The sequence below is a fragment of the Danio rerio genome, chromosome 17 (genome assembly GCF_049306965.1).
Source record: "Danio rerio strain Tuebingen ecotype United States chromosome 17, GRCz12tu, whole genome shotgun sequence".
Taxonomy (NCBI): Eukaryota; Metazoa; Chordata; class Actinopteri; order Cypriniformes; family Danionidae; genus Danio; species Danio rerio.
This window is the reverse complement of record NC_133192.1, coordinates 18,184,586-18,199,563: the sequence shown is the minus strand read 5'-3', so window position 1 is coordinate 18,199,563 and position 14,978 is coordinate 18,184,586. Positions and strand designations below refer to the sequence as shown.

General features: G+C 34.4%; 1 protein-coding gene across 28 annotated transcripts in view; it reads left to right on the top strand.

The window, feature by feature from the left end:
• The window catches only part of nrxn3a (neurexin 3a), a 546,951-nt gene that overhangs the window by 516,214 nt on the left and 15,759 nt on the right, over positions 1-14,978 (top strand). For 21 of the 28 annotated variants that reach the window (XR_002455904.3, XM_073927383.1, XM_021467203.3 and 18 more), the window contains one exon: positions 9,534-9,618. Coding sequence is in view for 27 of the 28 variants with exons in the window: in XM_073927383.1 (XP_073783484.1) it covers positions 9,534-9,618 (85 nt within the window). In the remaining variant the exon portion in view is untranslated. The remainder of the gene's footprint in view (positions 1-9,533; positions 9,619-14,978) is intronic. The other 7 variants (XM_073927388.1, XM_073927384.1, XM_073927386.1 and 4 more) reach the window with 1 other exon arrangement.

Here is a 14,978-nt window from a genome sequence, read left to right as displayed (position 1 = left end):
CCCGTTTGTTCTTTGATGCAGAGCGGTTTTGATATTAGAAGGCTTTGACTAGACCCTGTGTAATCACATCTCCAAAAAGACCATCTCTTTCATTTTCATAAACATCCTTAGGGTTTCCGGAATAACCAAATTCGCCTGAATTGCGATGCTGGCCTCTTCGGCTCTGTCACTCTGTGGTTTCCTCCTGCTTTCTGTACCCAGCAGGACACTGGAAAGCCTCACCCAGGCTGTCAGTTATCTTTCAGCAGAGCTACGGTAAATATCCTGCATTGATTAAGCAGATTTGCATAGGCAGAGCAGGCCTCGAGGCAAAGAGCTGAATGCTAACCAACATTCACAATGTCACAGGCCCAAAATACCATCCTGCCCTGCAGCTGCAAGGGTTTTCTGCCATAAGACTGCATAACCATCAGACTGCTGGGCAATTTGGAGGAAGTGGTCTGGAAGTTGCCAAGGCATGTCACGTTTGCCAGAGCAGTGATTTTATTCTGCTGTCTGTAAGGGGGGATTTAATTACAGGGGCTTTAATGTGTGAAATTGAATCATTTTTATAGTTTAATTATCTGTTCTTGATTTTAATGCTCAGTATCAATCAGTCTTTGTGTAATATTGGTATTATTCATCTTTTGTTTAGGTTTCAGTCTTTGTAACAGTTTTTGTATTGGTTTTATTTACAGAATTGTATTTTAATTAGTTTCATTTTACTTTACAACTTTCCAAGGCAGTGCTTAATTTTGTTCTATATTTTTAAGTGTATGGTTTACTTATAATAGTTATTATTTAATTAAAATCAGCTTACTGTTTTAAAGGTAAATACTCGCACAATAATTATAATAAACTCAAATAATATGAATTTCATGTCAAAATCAAACGTCAAAGTCACCTTTTTGTCAATTCATCCACTTGTACAGGACATACAGAGAATCAAAATTGGATTACTCTCAGAACATAACATTAATATAAAAAGTAGAAGTTAAAAAAGAAATTACAATAAAAACAATTACAAATATAATATAATAAAACAATCTAAGTAAAAATAAAATTTGTAAACAACAATTACACTTAAGGGCATGTAATAAATTGTCAACTGTCTATTATAAATCTAAATCATTAATAAACAATAAAACAAGTTAATTTCACTACAGTAAAGTTTTTTTTCAGATTACATTCAAATCATGTTTAATCATTTTAATTATTTGTTGTTTTAATTTCTTACTCGTTTTGTGATTATTTTATGATTATTTTAATCCTCTTGTTTATTTAAAGCACTTTGAATTACCATTGTGTATAAAATGTGTAATATAAATGCGCTTGCCTTGCCTTTGTTTCTTTCTTTTTTGGATGGAGCCTTTGGTAACAGACAGAGTGAGCTTAACTCAGAATGCTGGAGCTGCTGTTCTTAACAATCAAACGATTCAGAGATGTAAGCTCTCTCACTAAACCCCTATGAAGGAAAAAAAAAAGAACTGCATACCCTGTACAGTGAATGCTTTAAATGTTAATCTATACAGTGAAGTTTAAAAATCTAGATGAGTCATAGATTAAAAATGATTTAAATGAAAGGTTTATATTTACAGACATTAATTGTGAATATATCAAATTATTATTTATTCATTTAAAAACATTGAAGTCTTAAATATGACTTTATGTTTGTATTTTTAGTAACATTTTAGTTAAGATTTTGTCACACTCATTGACTTTCACATACACAAACATGCTATATTCTTCTTATCTGCAGTCAGGTTTGTGAATTCACAGACTATTATTGAAGCTCAAGGGTGAAAATACAAGCCTGTCCATAATGACCTTTACCTTGTCAAGGTAGAATAATCAGATTTCACTCTTTGCCTCAGCAGGCCAGCAGACAGCTCACTAAAACTCAATACACAGCAGAGCTGCTCATTTTCAGCAGGCCAGACGAATAACAGCTCCAAAGAGCCCTGTCATCTAAAGCTATGCAGTCCTCATCCTCTACAGCAATGTGCTCAGCTATTATTCAACATGAAGTGCAAGAAAGCCATAGACTTAGTCAGAGCAGGCACAATATTTAATCTGACATGAACAGAATTGAAGCTATGAAAGATGAACGTATAGTCCATTCAATATGATGGACTGTTGCTCATTGGAAATGACTCAATCCCAAAGAATATGTAAAGTTTTTTTTCAGGCGTTTGAGTGGATACTCTTTTCGAAAGGCTTTTAAGTGGATGCTGTACAACTTTATTTCCAGGTAAACACTAGTTTTAAACATCTCAGCCTTCATTTTCAGTTACATGTCAAAAAAGTGGAATCTAGTGAATCACTGGCTTCAGCTGATTTCATTCAGGATCCTAAATTATTTATCATACACAATCAAGGATAGTCACTCACACTATCCACAGCCATTCTTTAGTAAAACATTGTGGGTGATTTTAGCTCAAACTGGTCCTTGACTGCAATTTTAAAATAAAATATACACTCACCGGCCACTTTATTAGGTACACCTTACTACTACAGGGTTGGACCCCCTTTTTCCTTCAGAACTGCCTTTATCAAAATAAAAATCATTAGTACTAATGAGCCAAAACGTGTTCCAAGACAATATCCCCCACACCATTACACCACCAGCCTGACCCACTGATACAAGGCAGGATGAATCTATGCTTTCATGTTGTTGATGCCAAATTTTGACCCTACCATCCGAATGTTGCAGCAGAAATTAAGACTCATCAGATCAGGCAACATTTTTCCAATCTTGTATTGTCCAATTTTGGTGAGCCTCTGCGAATTGTAGCCTCAGTTTCCTGTTCTTAGCTGACAGGAGTGGCACTCGGTGTGGTTTTCTGCTGCTGTAACCCATTCGCTTTAAGTTTGGCTGTGTTGTGTGTTCAGTGATGCTCTTCTGCATACCTCAGTTGTGACGAGTGGATATTTGAGTTACTGTTGCCTTTCTATCAGCTCGAGCTAATCTGGTCTTTCTCCTCTGACCTCTGGCATCAACAAGTCGTTTGCGCCCATAGAACTGCCTCTCACTGGATTTTTCTCTTTTCCTGATCATTCTCTGTAAATCCTAGTGATGGTTGTGCGTAAAAATCCCAGTAGATTAGCAGTTTCTGAAATACTCAGAACAGCCTGTCTGGCAACCACAACCATGCCAGTTTAAAGTCACTTAAATCCTCTTTCTTCCTCATTCTGATGCACGGTTTGATCTGCAGCAGATCATCCTGATCATGTCTACTTGCCTAAATGCATTGAGTTGCTGTCATGTGATTGGCTGATTAGAAATTTGCATTAACTAGCAGTTGGACAAGTGTGCTTAATAAAGTGGCCGGTGATTGTATAAATATGCATGCAAAACAAAGTTATATCCAAATGAGGTCATGATAAGAAACAGTCAGCCTGTGCAAGAAATTGAAAATCATTTACAAGATGACATTTAATCCACAGGCTGAATGGTGTTTAAAAAAATTCAAAAACAAAAACAATTCTTAATTTTTTATTTGCCCCCAAAATTCTTTGTTCTTTAAATAATGTGTAATTACCTTAAGACTGAAAATAAATTGAACGGATTTGACCGGATTTGCTTATCTGTCGAACACCATGAAGCATTACTCTTTTAGCTTTGAGAAGAGTGAAGAAACAAGCTAATCTTCCAGGAGTTCAATATTAAGTTTCTGTCACTGTCAGGCTGGGCGTGAGAGAGGGAGGGGAGAAGATTACACTCTGACGGAAACACATTCTCACATTGTTAAAACATGGATTAGGCTGTTTTCTCCTTTCCAACAAAAGTATCAATATTTGAGCATAAAATGACACAATGCATTCCTGGCTTGCAGGAAGTCTGAGCTTGTGTTGTGAAATTCAGCTTATATTAAAAATGGCCAAACAACAGCAAATACAATAGATAACTTTAGGAATGTTTTCAAGAAATAATTGAATAATTGAAGTATTTATAGCATCAATCATGCAATGTAAAATCTCTTTGTATAACATCAGACCGTTCAATATACAATCAGCAAAAGCAAAGTTCAAGTGGAGGGTTCAAATGCAACAGACAAAACACACAATGCAATAATATACATTGCTCTGTGGTCAATTTTAATAACCAGCCATGAAGCAAGCCTCCAGTGTTCATAGTATATGTACAAAGTCCAAGGCTCTCTGGAAATATGTGCCTTCACCTAGATTTTTGCAAAACATATACATAGCTCCAGGTATGTTTTGTTGTATGTTTCAGATACACTTCCTTCTTATACATGTTTATGAGAAGGCTGAGCATGTTGTAAAGATAACCCATCGATCTGCTGACCCAAAACCATCCCTAAAACCAACCAATAGCATATTCAAAAACACCCATCAGAGAAAATTGCACTGCAACTACAAAGTTTTACGTAAAGGATGATTTATACTTCTGCGTCAAGCACAAACGTATGGTCCAGCGCTGCCCTCGCACGGTTGCAAAGCCCTCGATGTGGCTGACGATGATGACATGCACCTCTCAAAAACGTAACTACACCTCTCAATGATGCGCATCACAAGCTCTGTGATTGGTCAGCTTGGTAGTGATTATGAGTGTGGGCGGTGCTGAGAGCCGCTAGCCCCATGGAGTGATTGTTTACAAGTGTTGAGTCCTGTGAAGGAGCTTCAGATGGAAACTTGTTTAGTGTTTACCTTATAAATAAAGTTGCTGCACGTCCGCCGGTTGTACATTAAGGTAGCATTCAGAAAAAAAAAAAACTAAATACCTGTATAGAATCTCTACAAAGACGAACCTATAAACCTACTGTTAGCTAGCATTTCAGAAGTGTTATTGCACAGCAGCACAAACAGCATGCAGACATATAAATGCATGACTATGTGCAAGGCATGCACCGTGGGTCATGCCGGTCACTTGATGCAGAAGTATAAACCAGCTCTGCATCACAAAAACAACACCATAAAAAGTAAGCTTTCGAGAACACTGACCACACCAGAAACAAACTTATTCAATTAAAAATAATATACTCTTTTAAGTATTTTTGTAGGTGTTGTTTTGTTTTGATGTTGTGCAAAACAACTGCATGAAGATAATCCTTTATTTGTCAATATTGTGTCTCTGTAAATATTATTAGTATGAAAAAGAACAAATGCTTCTGCCGTCATATTGCCCTAAAGTGTGCCCCAACTAAAAGCTGGATTTAAACTTATGTTGAAGTTTAAATCCAAAATCAAAAAGTGCTTCAGAGGATCAATATATTGTGCTCTTTGGAAAAGGAATTCATAAAGATAAAAGTAAACAAAACAACAACAACAAAAAAAAAAACAATCAGTGTGTCATCTGCCATTTCCTTTAAGAGTCAGTTGCCTCACGCCATGACACATTTGCTATTTACATGTTTTGTTTTGTGTCTATTTTCATGTTTTATTTGCATGTTGATTTTCATGTCTATTTACAAAACGGAACGCTTCACTAGCGGAAAACTAGATAAACAGACCATCTGCAGTGCGAGGATAAAGAATGAACCTCCTCCAATTGGCCTCTATACTTCCTTTTTACTTTACTTTAAACCTTTACTCTACTTTACTCCTTTACTTTCATGGATAAGGAAATAGTGTTGTACGCACTCCACTAAAGACATCACAAGCCTACATATTTGTGAAGTGCAAAGATTTTTCAAAACTATTTCTAAATTCAGTTCTAATTTCCAGCAAACGAATAAATGAACAGTAATAACAAAAAGATGCACAAACCTTTATATCCAAACACAGGTCCTATTCTTATGCCACATAAGATCTCCAAAACCCTACAGGTGGGCAAATCGAAACTTGTTTTTATTAAAACAAATATAAATATGCATATAATAAATATTACTGCTAATACTAATAACTTTATACAAGTTTAAATTGTCATGAATAAGCTAAAATAAGCCCCACGACATGAAGAGGTAGTGTTTTTTTTTATATTTATGTAAAAAATATTGGTTTCTGTAACATTTTAGTCTTTACATCTTTTTTTCATATGTAAAGACATTTGTGTATTGCTGTACATCCTTTGTGTATTAAGCAATGTGTATGCATTTTAGACCTGCATAGGCGCATAACTAACACGCTTTGTGCAGGACTTTAGGCCAGATTTCAGTTGGCAGTGGTCAGTCTAATCAGTTCCTCAAAATATTAATGTGTCTTAACACATCTCCTTTATAGACTGGAACACCCATGAGTACACAAAGTGGCACAAATAGATTTGCTATTTAAACAACGTGGCACAAAATGTGAAAATTAGGGTTGCATTGGTCTGAAAATAGCAACAAATCGAAGCAAATGCATCTTGCACCTATTGTACTGGGTATTTGATAGGGCCCTGTGTCACATGACACAATTAAATATCTAAATTAATATTTTAAATGTATTGAAGGCTGAAGCACATATTTCTAATTAGTCTGTGTTGACGAAGTCCATTCACCATCAATGGCCATGATTATTACCTTTATAAAGGTGGTACAAAAGTAATCATCAAACAATAGCTTTAAACGTCCAATAGAGCAGGCCAGTAAGATAATCCACACAAGCAATTGTTCAGATCAATACCATGGCATTAAACACTATCAGACTCTTTTCATATGGACATATGGAAATCTCTTTCAGACTGTAGTGAGTACAAAGACAAGAAAACTCTAAAAACCAAACCATGGCGTGTTAGACTTTTGATTGTGAAAGAGGATATGAAGAACGGCTTCAGTGCTTCTAACCGATTCCAGAATCTGTATGTTAGTACAAAAAACAGACACATTCATATTCAAAATGCCCGTTGTGTCCATAGCCGAATATAAACCAGTTTATGAGATTAAATGCTGTATTTTGCTGGGGAAACCTGAGATAATTTCCCATTTTCTCAGCAATCAGCCAATTATGATTCTCATTGCTTTCTGCATCTGTGATATCCTCGTCCCCTTTCAGTCACCAAGATGAGTTATTTGCCACACCAAATATAAATTCAATGAATAATTTCATATTCACATAGAGAAATATTCCACACCTCGCCAGGGTGAAGATGAGCATTCAAATGTATTTTTTGCAGCATTTTCATACCAAAATCCAAAGTCCACCAAAAATATAGATGGAAAACATTTTATTATTCTGTCAAAGCCAATCATATTTATGACCTGCCGCTTTCTGTGTTATTTAAAATGTCATAAACCTGGTCTACGACAGTACTTATTTTGGCCCACATTCTAATCTGCTCCTAATAAAGATGTGCCAAGCAGAGGGTGTGAAAAACGAGCCCACTGTGGCGGTTGGCATGAGTAAAGGAGAGCGCTGGGTATAAATCAGAGCAGGAGACGCTGGAGACACGCAGATAATCTCTGAGTGCTGCTGTGTGTTTGCTCCTCTGCTCTCAGAGCTGCTGATATACAGTGATGGGAAATCCATGCAGACTCTCCAAAGGGCGAAATGGAGGTGACTCGTATAAATGCTTGACGTGAGCGTTTTTTCAAAATAAAAGTTTGGAATTAACGCCGGGCAAACTTATTCCATGTCTGTCAGTGGTTGATTCATGTTTATTGATGGTAAAATAATCACAATGATTTATGTGCAGGTTGACATGGAATCTGTTCCTGCTCTGTCTGTCATTTATAAAATTCACTAAATCCCAGACCCACTGCATATTCATTTATTAAAAATGTTGAGCTAATTTGGTTATGGTTTTGCCAGCTAATGAGACTAATGTGGTACTGTCAGGTCCATTTGAAGGAATAGTTCCTAGGGAAAAATGGAAATTTTGTTATTATTATTTCAGCCAGTTACTGTGATTATTTATTTATTATTATTATTTACCTGGATTTTTATTGTTAATTAAGACAAAAAAAAATTATACATTCTTTATCTTTTTATTTTCATGATTTAAATTAAAATTCTATGACAAAAAGAAAAAATAAATGCAAGTTTCAAAAATGTAAAAAAAAAAAAACGAAATTAGTAACTTTACTTTAAAATGTTAATAAACTTGTTGCTTTTAAAGAAAGTGAGATTTATATATATATATATATATATATATATATATATATATATATATATATATATATATATTTTTTTTTTTTTTTTTTTTTTTTTTTTTATTTGCAACTAAGTTCACAATTTTCAAATTTATGAACATAGTTCATTCACTTACTACTTTTAAGGCAACATGTTTACTCACGGGGGTCCACGGTGTATTTTTAAGGTTTGGTTGTGTTTATAAGATGCAAAGCAATGTGTGCTCATGTTTCACTTGTAAAAAAATAATGGTATTTTTTCATATTTTCACCCGATGCTGGTCGGCGCCCTTATTTAAACCCCGGCAGAGAGTTTGTCGGGGCTGCTGTCCATTCACTTGGCAGTTGGCCAGAGCCGCGCTCCTATTTGGGCATTATGCTTTGTTTCGCATCCATACACTATCACTGACAACATCCCTGAGCCATACATATTTAATGTTGTCTTCACATTCCCTCCAAAATCTTTACAAGACAAATCTGTGCAACTGCCACAAGGGGGCATATTCCGACAATCGTGTTCATTTGTCATGCGCAGTGGAAAGGCGGCTTATGTATGTCTGCATATGTTTGGTCAGTGTATTTAGTCACTTTAAAATTCAAATTTAGTTGGTTAAGTAACAAGCAAAAATGGTTTTATTATTCTCCATAGTCTTACATTAAAGTCGATGTGCAATCTAACACATTCAAGTCTCTCTTAAAAAAAAGAAAAAAAAACTGCACTGTAAAATGTGATTAGTTACTCTACTTTAAAAATGTCATGAACCTGTTGCTTTAAAAGTCCAAAACAATAATCTTTATATTTAATGTTTTCATTTATTTAAGTAAGTTAGCTTGTTAGTTAGCTAATTAGGTATTTAGTTAGTTTGTTTATTTATTTGTTTAACGTTAGCTTGAATATGTATTTTTAAATATATGCTGATAGCCGCCTTTCCACTGCACATGATATACAACAAGCGACAGACCGAAAGTCATTCATTTCTAATGGAGAGTAGACCTTGAGCTTGCGTTGAGTTCCAATCGTCTTCGTAAGTGGAAAATTCGGATTCGATTTGAGCTGAAAATACAATTAAATTTTTTAACTTCTGCAACTAGATCGTATGCGACTGGCCGACCGGATATGATGTACTCCAGTCCAAGCAAGTCCGTGCACTCAAGATGAGAATTAGTAGTTTTTTTTTCTTGTTATTTTTTTGTCAAAAAATCTATATAAATAAAATTCTGTTCATAAATGAGTAATAAGGAGTTCTCTCTACAATCCCTCCAAAATATTTACTCTACAAACCTGTGCGACTGCCACAAGGGGGCGTATTTCATGTCGTGTTTGAATGTTGTTTGCAGTGGGAAGGTGGCTTATGTATGTATGCATATGTTTGGTCAGTGTTTTTAGTCACTTTAAAATTCCAATTTAGTTGGTTAAGTAACAAACAAAAATTGTTTTATCGTTCTCCAGTGTGCCTTACATTAAAGTCATTGTGCAATCTAGCACATTCAAGTCTCTCTTTTGTTTGTCTATTGTCCCGTTTTTCTGTCTGTGTGTTGTAGACCACGGATGACATGGTTTCGTCGGCCGAGTGTTCCAGTGACGACGAGGACTTTGCGGAGTGCGAAGGACATGCAGGTGGGCTAGGTCAGTTCACTTTTGCTTGCCTCTATGTGGTGGCCTTTCATTTGCAACTGAGGATCAGATCCTCAAAGCATCGCCTTCCCCCCATGGATAGAAAAAGTGTAACTTACTGCCTAATCCAAGCCATGCAGATCAATATAGAGCACTGATATAGCAGGATATCACTTGAGAAATAACAGAAACTGTAAACTAATGCTAAGTCCATTCAGTATCCTTGAATCAGAGTTAATGTCAAATCATTCCACCAAACTTTGAATACGAGCTACACTTGGCCATGGGGTTTTCCGAAGTGGTTAACATGGTCACACTGATTACTAATTTTGTCCCCAGTGCCTATAATGAGAGCATACGCACAAAATTAGTACAGAAACGTGACATGTTCTCTGCATTGATGCTTCAAAATGTATCATCTTGAGGTTTTTCTGCCTTGTGATAGTGATAGTGGACTGCATTTTGCCACATGATACATTTTGAGATTTCTCTTGAACTTTGCTTTCAGCCTTTAGTAGAGTGATATCTATCAGATTAATTGCTGTTGAAGCAGTCTTTTTGATTCCTTTCTGTTCCTTCATTTCAAGAGGCTTGATCTAAGTTTAACTTGTCGTAATAGAGAACAGATATCATCGAATTTCTGTGTACCAATTTTTGTTTTGTGTCGTTATGCTTATTTTTAAAGATATCATTTTTGCCTCAGTGTGAACAAGTTGTTCTGCTAATATTTTCCAACCCAAATATGAAAAATACAATTCAGTGATTATAAGAAAGACTAAAAAGAGATTGATAGAGAGAAAGAGTGATTTGAGAGAAATTGGGTATTGGCTTTAAAAAAAAACTGTCATAATTATAGCTTTGAGGAAATAGTCTGTCATGTCTTTTTTAAGCATGCAGATTTTTTTTGATTGCACTTATAGATAACTGAAATTTCATTTCTTTGCAAATCGTGATTCCAGTCAGAGAGGTCAAATGAATCTCATTTCAATTGAAGTAAAACCCTGCCACTTACAATAAGTGGTTGTTTCTTCAACTTTGGGCACTTTTTTTCCTGAGGGTTGATTTTTTATTAAAATGAACATATTTCAACCTTTCTTCCTGACAGATGAAGGTCACATTAAAATGTATTAAATCAGGTTTTTAACATCTCTTAATCATTTATTTGGATACTTTTAAAATAGACTTTATTTTTCTGCCCACATTTTTAAAGGTTAAAGTTCACCAATAACAGAAAATTCTGCTTTCATTTAAGCTAGTTTTGTTAGTAAATGTTTAACTAAATAAAACAGAAAAATTTTTTAAAGTATATTTCATTGAAGTTAATGTTGGATTTAACTATGCTACCAATCTGTTTATCTAAATTGAGACAGACTCTAAATAATCTAAAATAAAATCTAAATATTTATTATTGCATGCTTAATAAGTCAGGTGTTTTGAAAATGTCATAGACAACCATTTCAAGAGTCACTTTATATAGAATTTTATTTATTTATTTATTTATTTTATTTTTTTTTTGTTTATTTGTTTGTTTTGTCTAATATTTATTTGTTTGTTTGTTTATTTATTGTTTTACAAATTGCTCTAAAGCAGGGGTGTCCAAACTCAGTCCTGGAGGGCCGGTGTCCTGCAGATTTTAGCTCCAATTTGCCTTACCACACCTGCACAGTTGTTTAAGCCTAGTAAGAACTTGATTTGATAGTTCAGGTGTTTGTAAATGGAAATGAAACTAAGCTTTGCAGGACACTAGCCCTCCAGGACAGAGTTTGGGCACCCCTGATGTAAAGTATTAATTACAATTAAGTTATAGTATCTTCTGTTTGTTAACATTAGTTTAAATAAGTATAAACCAATTGTATTATCAGTTAAAGTTAATTTATAAAATACAGAAAGACAATAACAAGCACAACTTTTGATTTTAATAAAGACATTGGTAAACATGGTTTGAGATAACAAGCTACAGCATATTAATAAATGTTCCAACAAATGTATTGCTCATCTTTAGTCAGTGTTAGTTGAAGCATTAACTAATGTTAAGTTTTACCAACTGCTGTATATAACCTAGAAATTTTCTGCAAGGTGTGTTTTAACTGCACCTTTTTAAATTTACTATCTGTTTGCTATTTTAGGGATGAAAACAGCCACTAAAGGAAACTGCTATAAAAATGCATCGGGTTAATATTGTTAATTTTTTTTTGGCATAAATTTGTTAATCAACCTCAGTCCTTACAGACACACATTCACAGACTTTAATTTGCAGTTATACTCCATATATATATATTTTTTCTTTTTTTCTTTTTTTTTTGCACAGGCCAATCTAAAGAGTCAATTGTGACAAAAAATGATCAACAGTTAAAATGACAAATTTGACCTCTTCCCTACAGGGAAAACCCCCAATCAAAAATGCATGATTATATGGTGTCATGGTTTTGCGATCGAAAATGTGTTTAAAATTGAAGTCAGTTGGGGCAAAAACACCCACAAACAGTAAATTAGGGAGAAAATTTTAAATCGTATGCTGCGCATGAACTAACAAAGCATCAGGCATTGTTGTTACTAATCTTTCACAAGTCCAAGACTACAATAAAAGGTAAAAAAAAAAAAAAAAAAACAGTCCACATTTACTTTCTATTTTGACAAAAAGTAATTATTTATTTATTTTTTTTTACGAAATCAGTGACATCACTTCTGAATTTGGCAATTAAAGAGTAAAAATCCTTACTAGTTTTGATCAGAACTGAGGTTAATTAACAGATATATATATATATATATATATATATATATATATATATATATATATATATATATATATATATATATATATATATATATATATATATATACAGTTGAAGTCAGAATTATTAGCCCTCTTGAATTATTAGATTGCTTGTTTATTTTTTCCTCAATTTGTGTTTAATGGAGAGCAGATTTTTAAAACACATCTAATCAAAATAGTTTTATTAACTCATTTCTAATAACTGGTATATTTTATCTTTGTCATGATGACAGTAAGTAATATTTTACTAGATATTTTCAAGACACTTCTATATAGCTTAAAGTGACATTTAAAAGCTTAACTAGGTTAATTAGGTTAACTAGGCAGGTTAGGTCAATTAGGCAAGTTATTGTATAACGATGGTTTGTTCTGTAGACTATCGAGAAAAACAAATTGCTTAAAGGGGCTAATAATTTTGTCCCTAATATATATATATATATATATATATTAACTACTGGCTTATTTCTTGCTTATCATTAAAATATTAACTGTTTTTTACTACTTATGAAGTATGATCTTATTCTACATCCCTAAATCCTTAACTACCTAAACTTACTATCATACAAGCCGCAGTATTAGTAGAGCTATGGTCTAAAAGCCAGATATATTGAACAAACACTCAGTATGCATAGGTTTGCCATGTTATAAAAGTGAACTCGCACATAACAAAAATAACAATAAATGCGATCAGATATTTTCCAGAGGCCAAAGCTATTTCATGGCCAGTTAGTTTTACCTAGTGGTCTGTAATGAGCGCACTATCTTTTATAACAGAAATGTGTCTATCGTGCCCCATCAGGGGAAATAGTATATGGTTAAGTGTTCATGCAGACATGACAGACTAGTGATCCGCTTTATTCATTTCAGCCCCCGTTCTGACCTCTCAAACTCCAATACCAATTTCTTACAAATGACATCCATCAGTTTAGCGGTTTGAGAACAATCTCCATCTTTCTGAAATCTTTATGTACTCATAAAGAAAGCTATTGGCAGGGTCCCAATCATCCAGTCACGTTTACACAGAAATTCATGCCATTCTAACCTCGACATCAGTGGATGTGAAGCTGCATGAGACATTTCTGCTGCAGGGGTTCGTCATCATTTTCAAACTGTTTGATTAATTAATACAATTTTTTATGTATTGCATGCATGGAGGATTTGTCCTCTTAATTTCATGAGCTTGATCGTGGTCAGTGTTATTATTTTTTTATACTTTGGGTCCTCAAAGTCCTCATCTTTTTCCAGCTATCCAAAAGCAACATTCCTGTCATCTCGCCTCATCTTGTTCCGCATGATATCTTGGTGTTGAAATCGATTTTTTCCTCCATTTTTCTGTACCATCTGGGCTTGACCTTGAACATTTGCCATTTTGATTAACAAAGCAAATAACAGGCAACAAAATCTTTTCTTGCCATCAAAGATAGATTTTTTTTCAGCTCAAGTGTTAATCTTAAGAAAGTTGTGTTTTAAGAATGACCAGCATCCTTGAACGTCCTCTGCCTGAGCCGGTCTGCATATAAAATATATATTTTTTTTTTTTGTAAATGCAGATGGCATAGAAAGAGTTTTATTGCCACATAACGGTTCGCTTTCAATGTCACGCTTTCTCAAGCAGTCATTTGTGGCATGTAATATGGTAGCTGCTAGTCGTAGTCATTTTCCGGACTATTCTCTCATTATTCAGTGCATGGCGCCATGTTTTGATCTCGAGCATATCCTCACCGTCAGACTAACATGAGTGCTGTACTGTATGTATGAGCCAGTTTCAAAGCATCATTCTTCAAGCTTATGGTTGCAAAGATTTCCGCTGCATTTCCTGTTCCAAAATCGTGTTCCTGTCTATCAACTTGTCTGTGTCTTGACGTGTTGTCACGTGATTCTGTTCTCTGTTTGTAAAAAAGTTGTTGGGTTTTACCCTTTATATCCCCTTTATCTGGAATTCCATAGGAGGGTTAATATTATCGGTTTATAAATAATCTTAAACTTTATGCTTGCACACAAACAAACTAAAAACAATCACAGTTTGTTAAAAAATATCAAAGGGCCAATTTTAAGATCAATAATATTCTTTACAACAAATCAGCATTTTCATATGATGATGCTGATGAGTAATCACAGCAATGAATATTTATTTAAATGTGGATAAATAAATACTCACAGGGATAAACATAATAAATTATTTATTTTATAACATTCAAATGTTTTATGCATTTGTGATGAACAAAATTGATTGATTGATTGATTGATTGATTGATTGATTGATTGATTGATTGATTGATTGATTGATTGATTGATTGATTGATTGATTGATTGATTGATTGATTGATTGATTGATTGATTGATTAATATGGATGGATGGATGGATGGATGGATAGATGAATGGATGGATGGATAAATGGACTGATGCATGGATTGATGGACGGATGGACATACAACATAGTAAGAATGAATTGATGGATAGATGGATGGATGGATGGATGGATGGATGGATGTAGAGACATGTGCAACATAGTAAGATGGATGGATGGATGGATGGATGGATGGACAGATGGATGGACGGATGGATGGATGGATGGATGGATGGATGGATGGATGGATG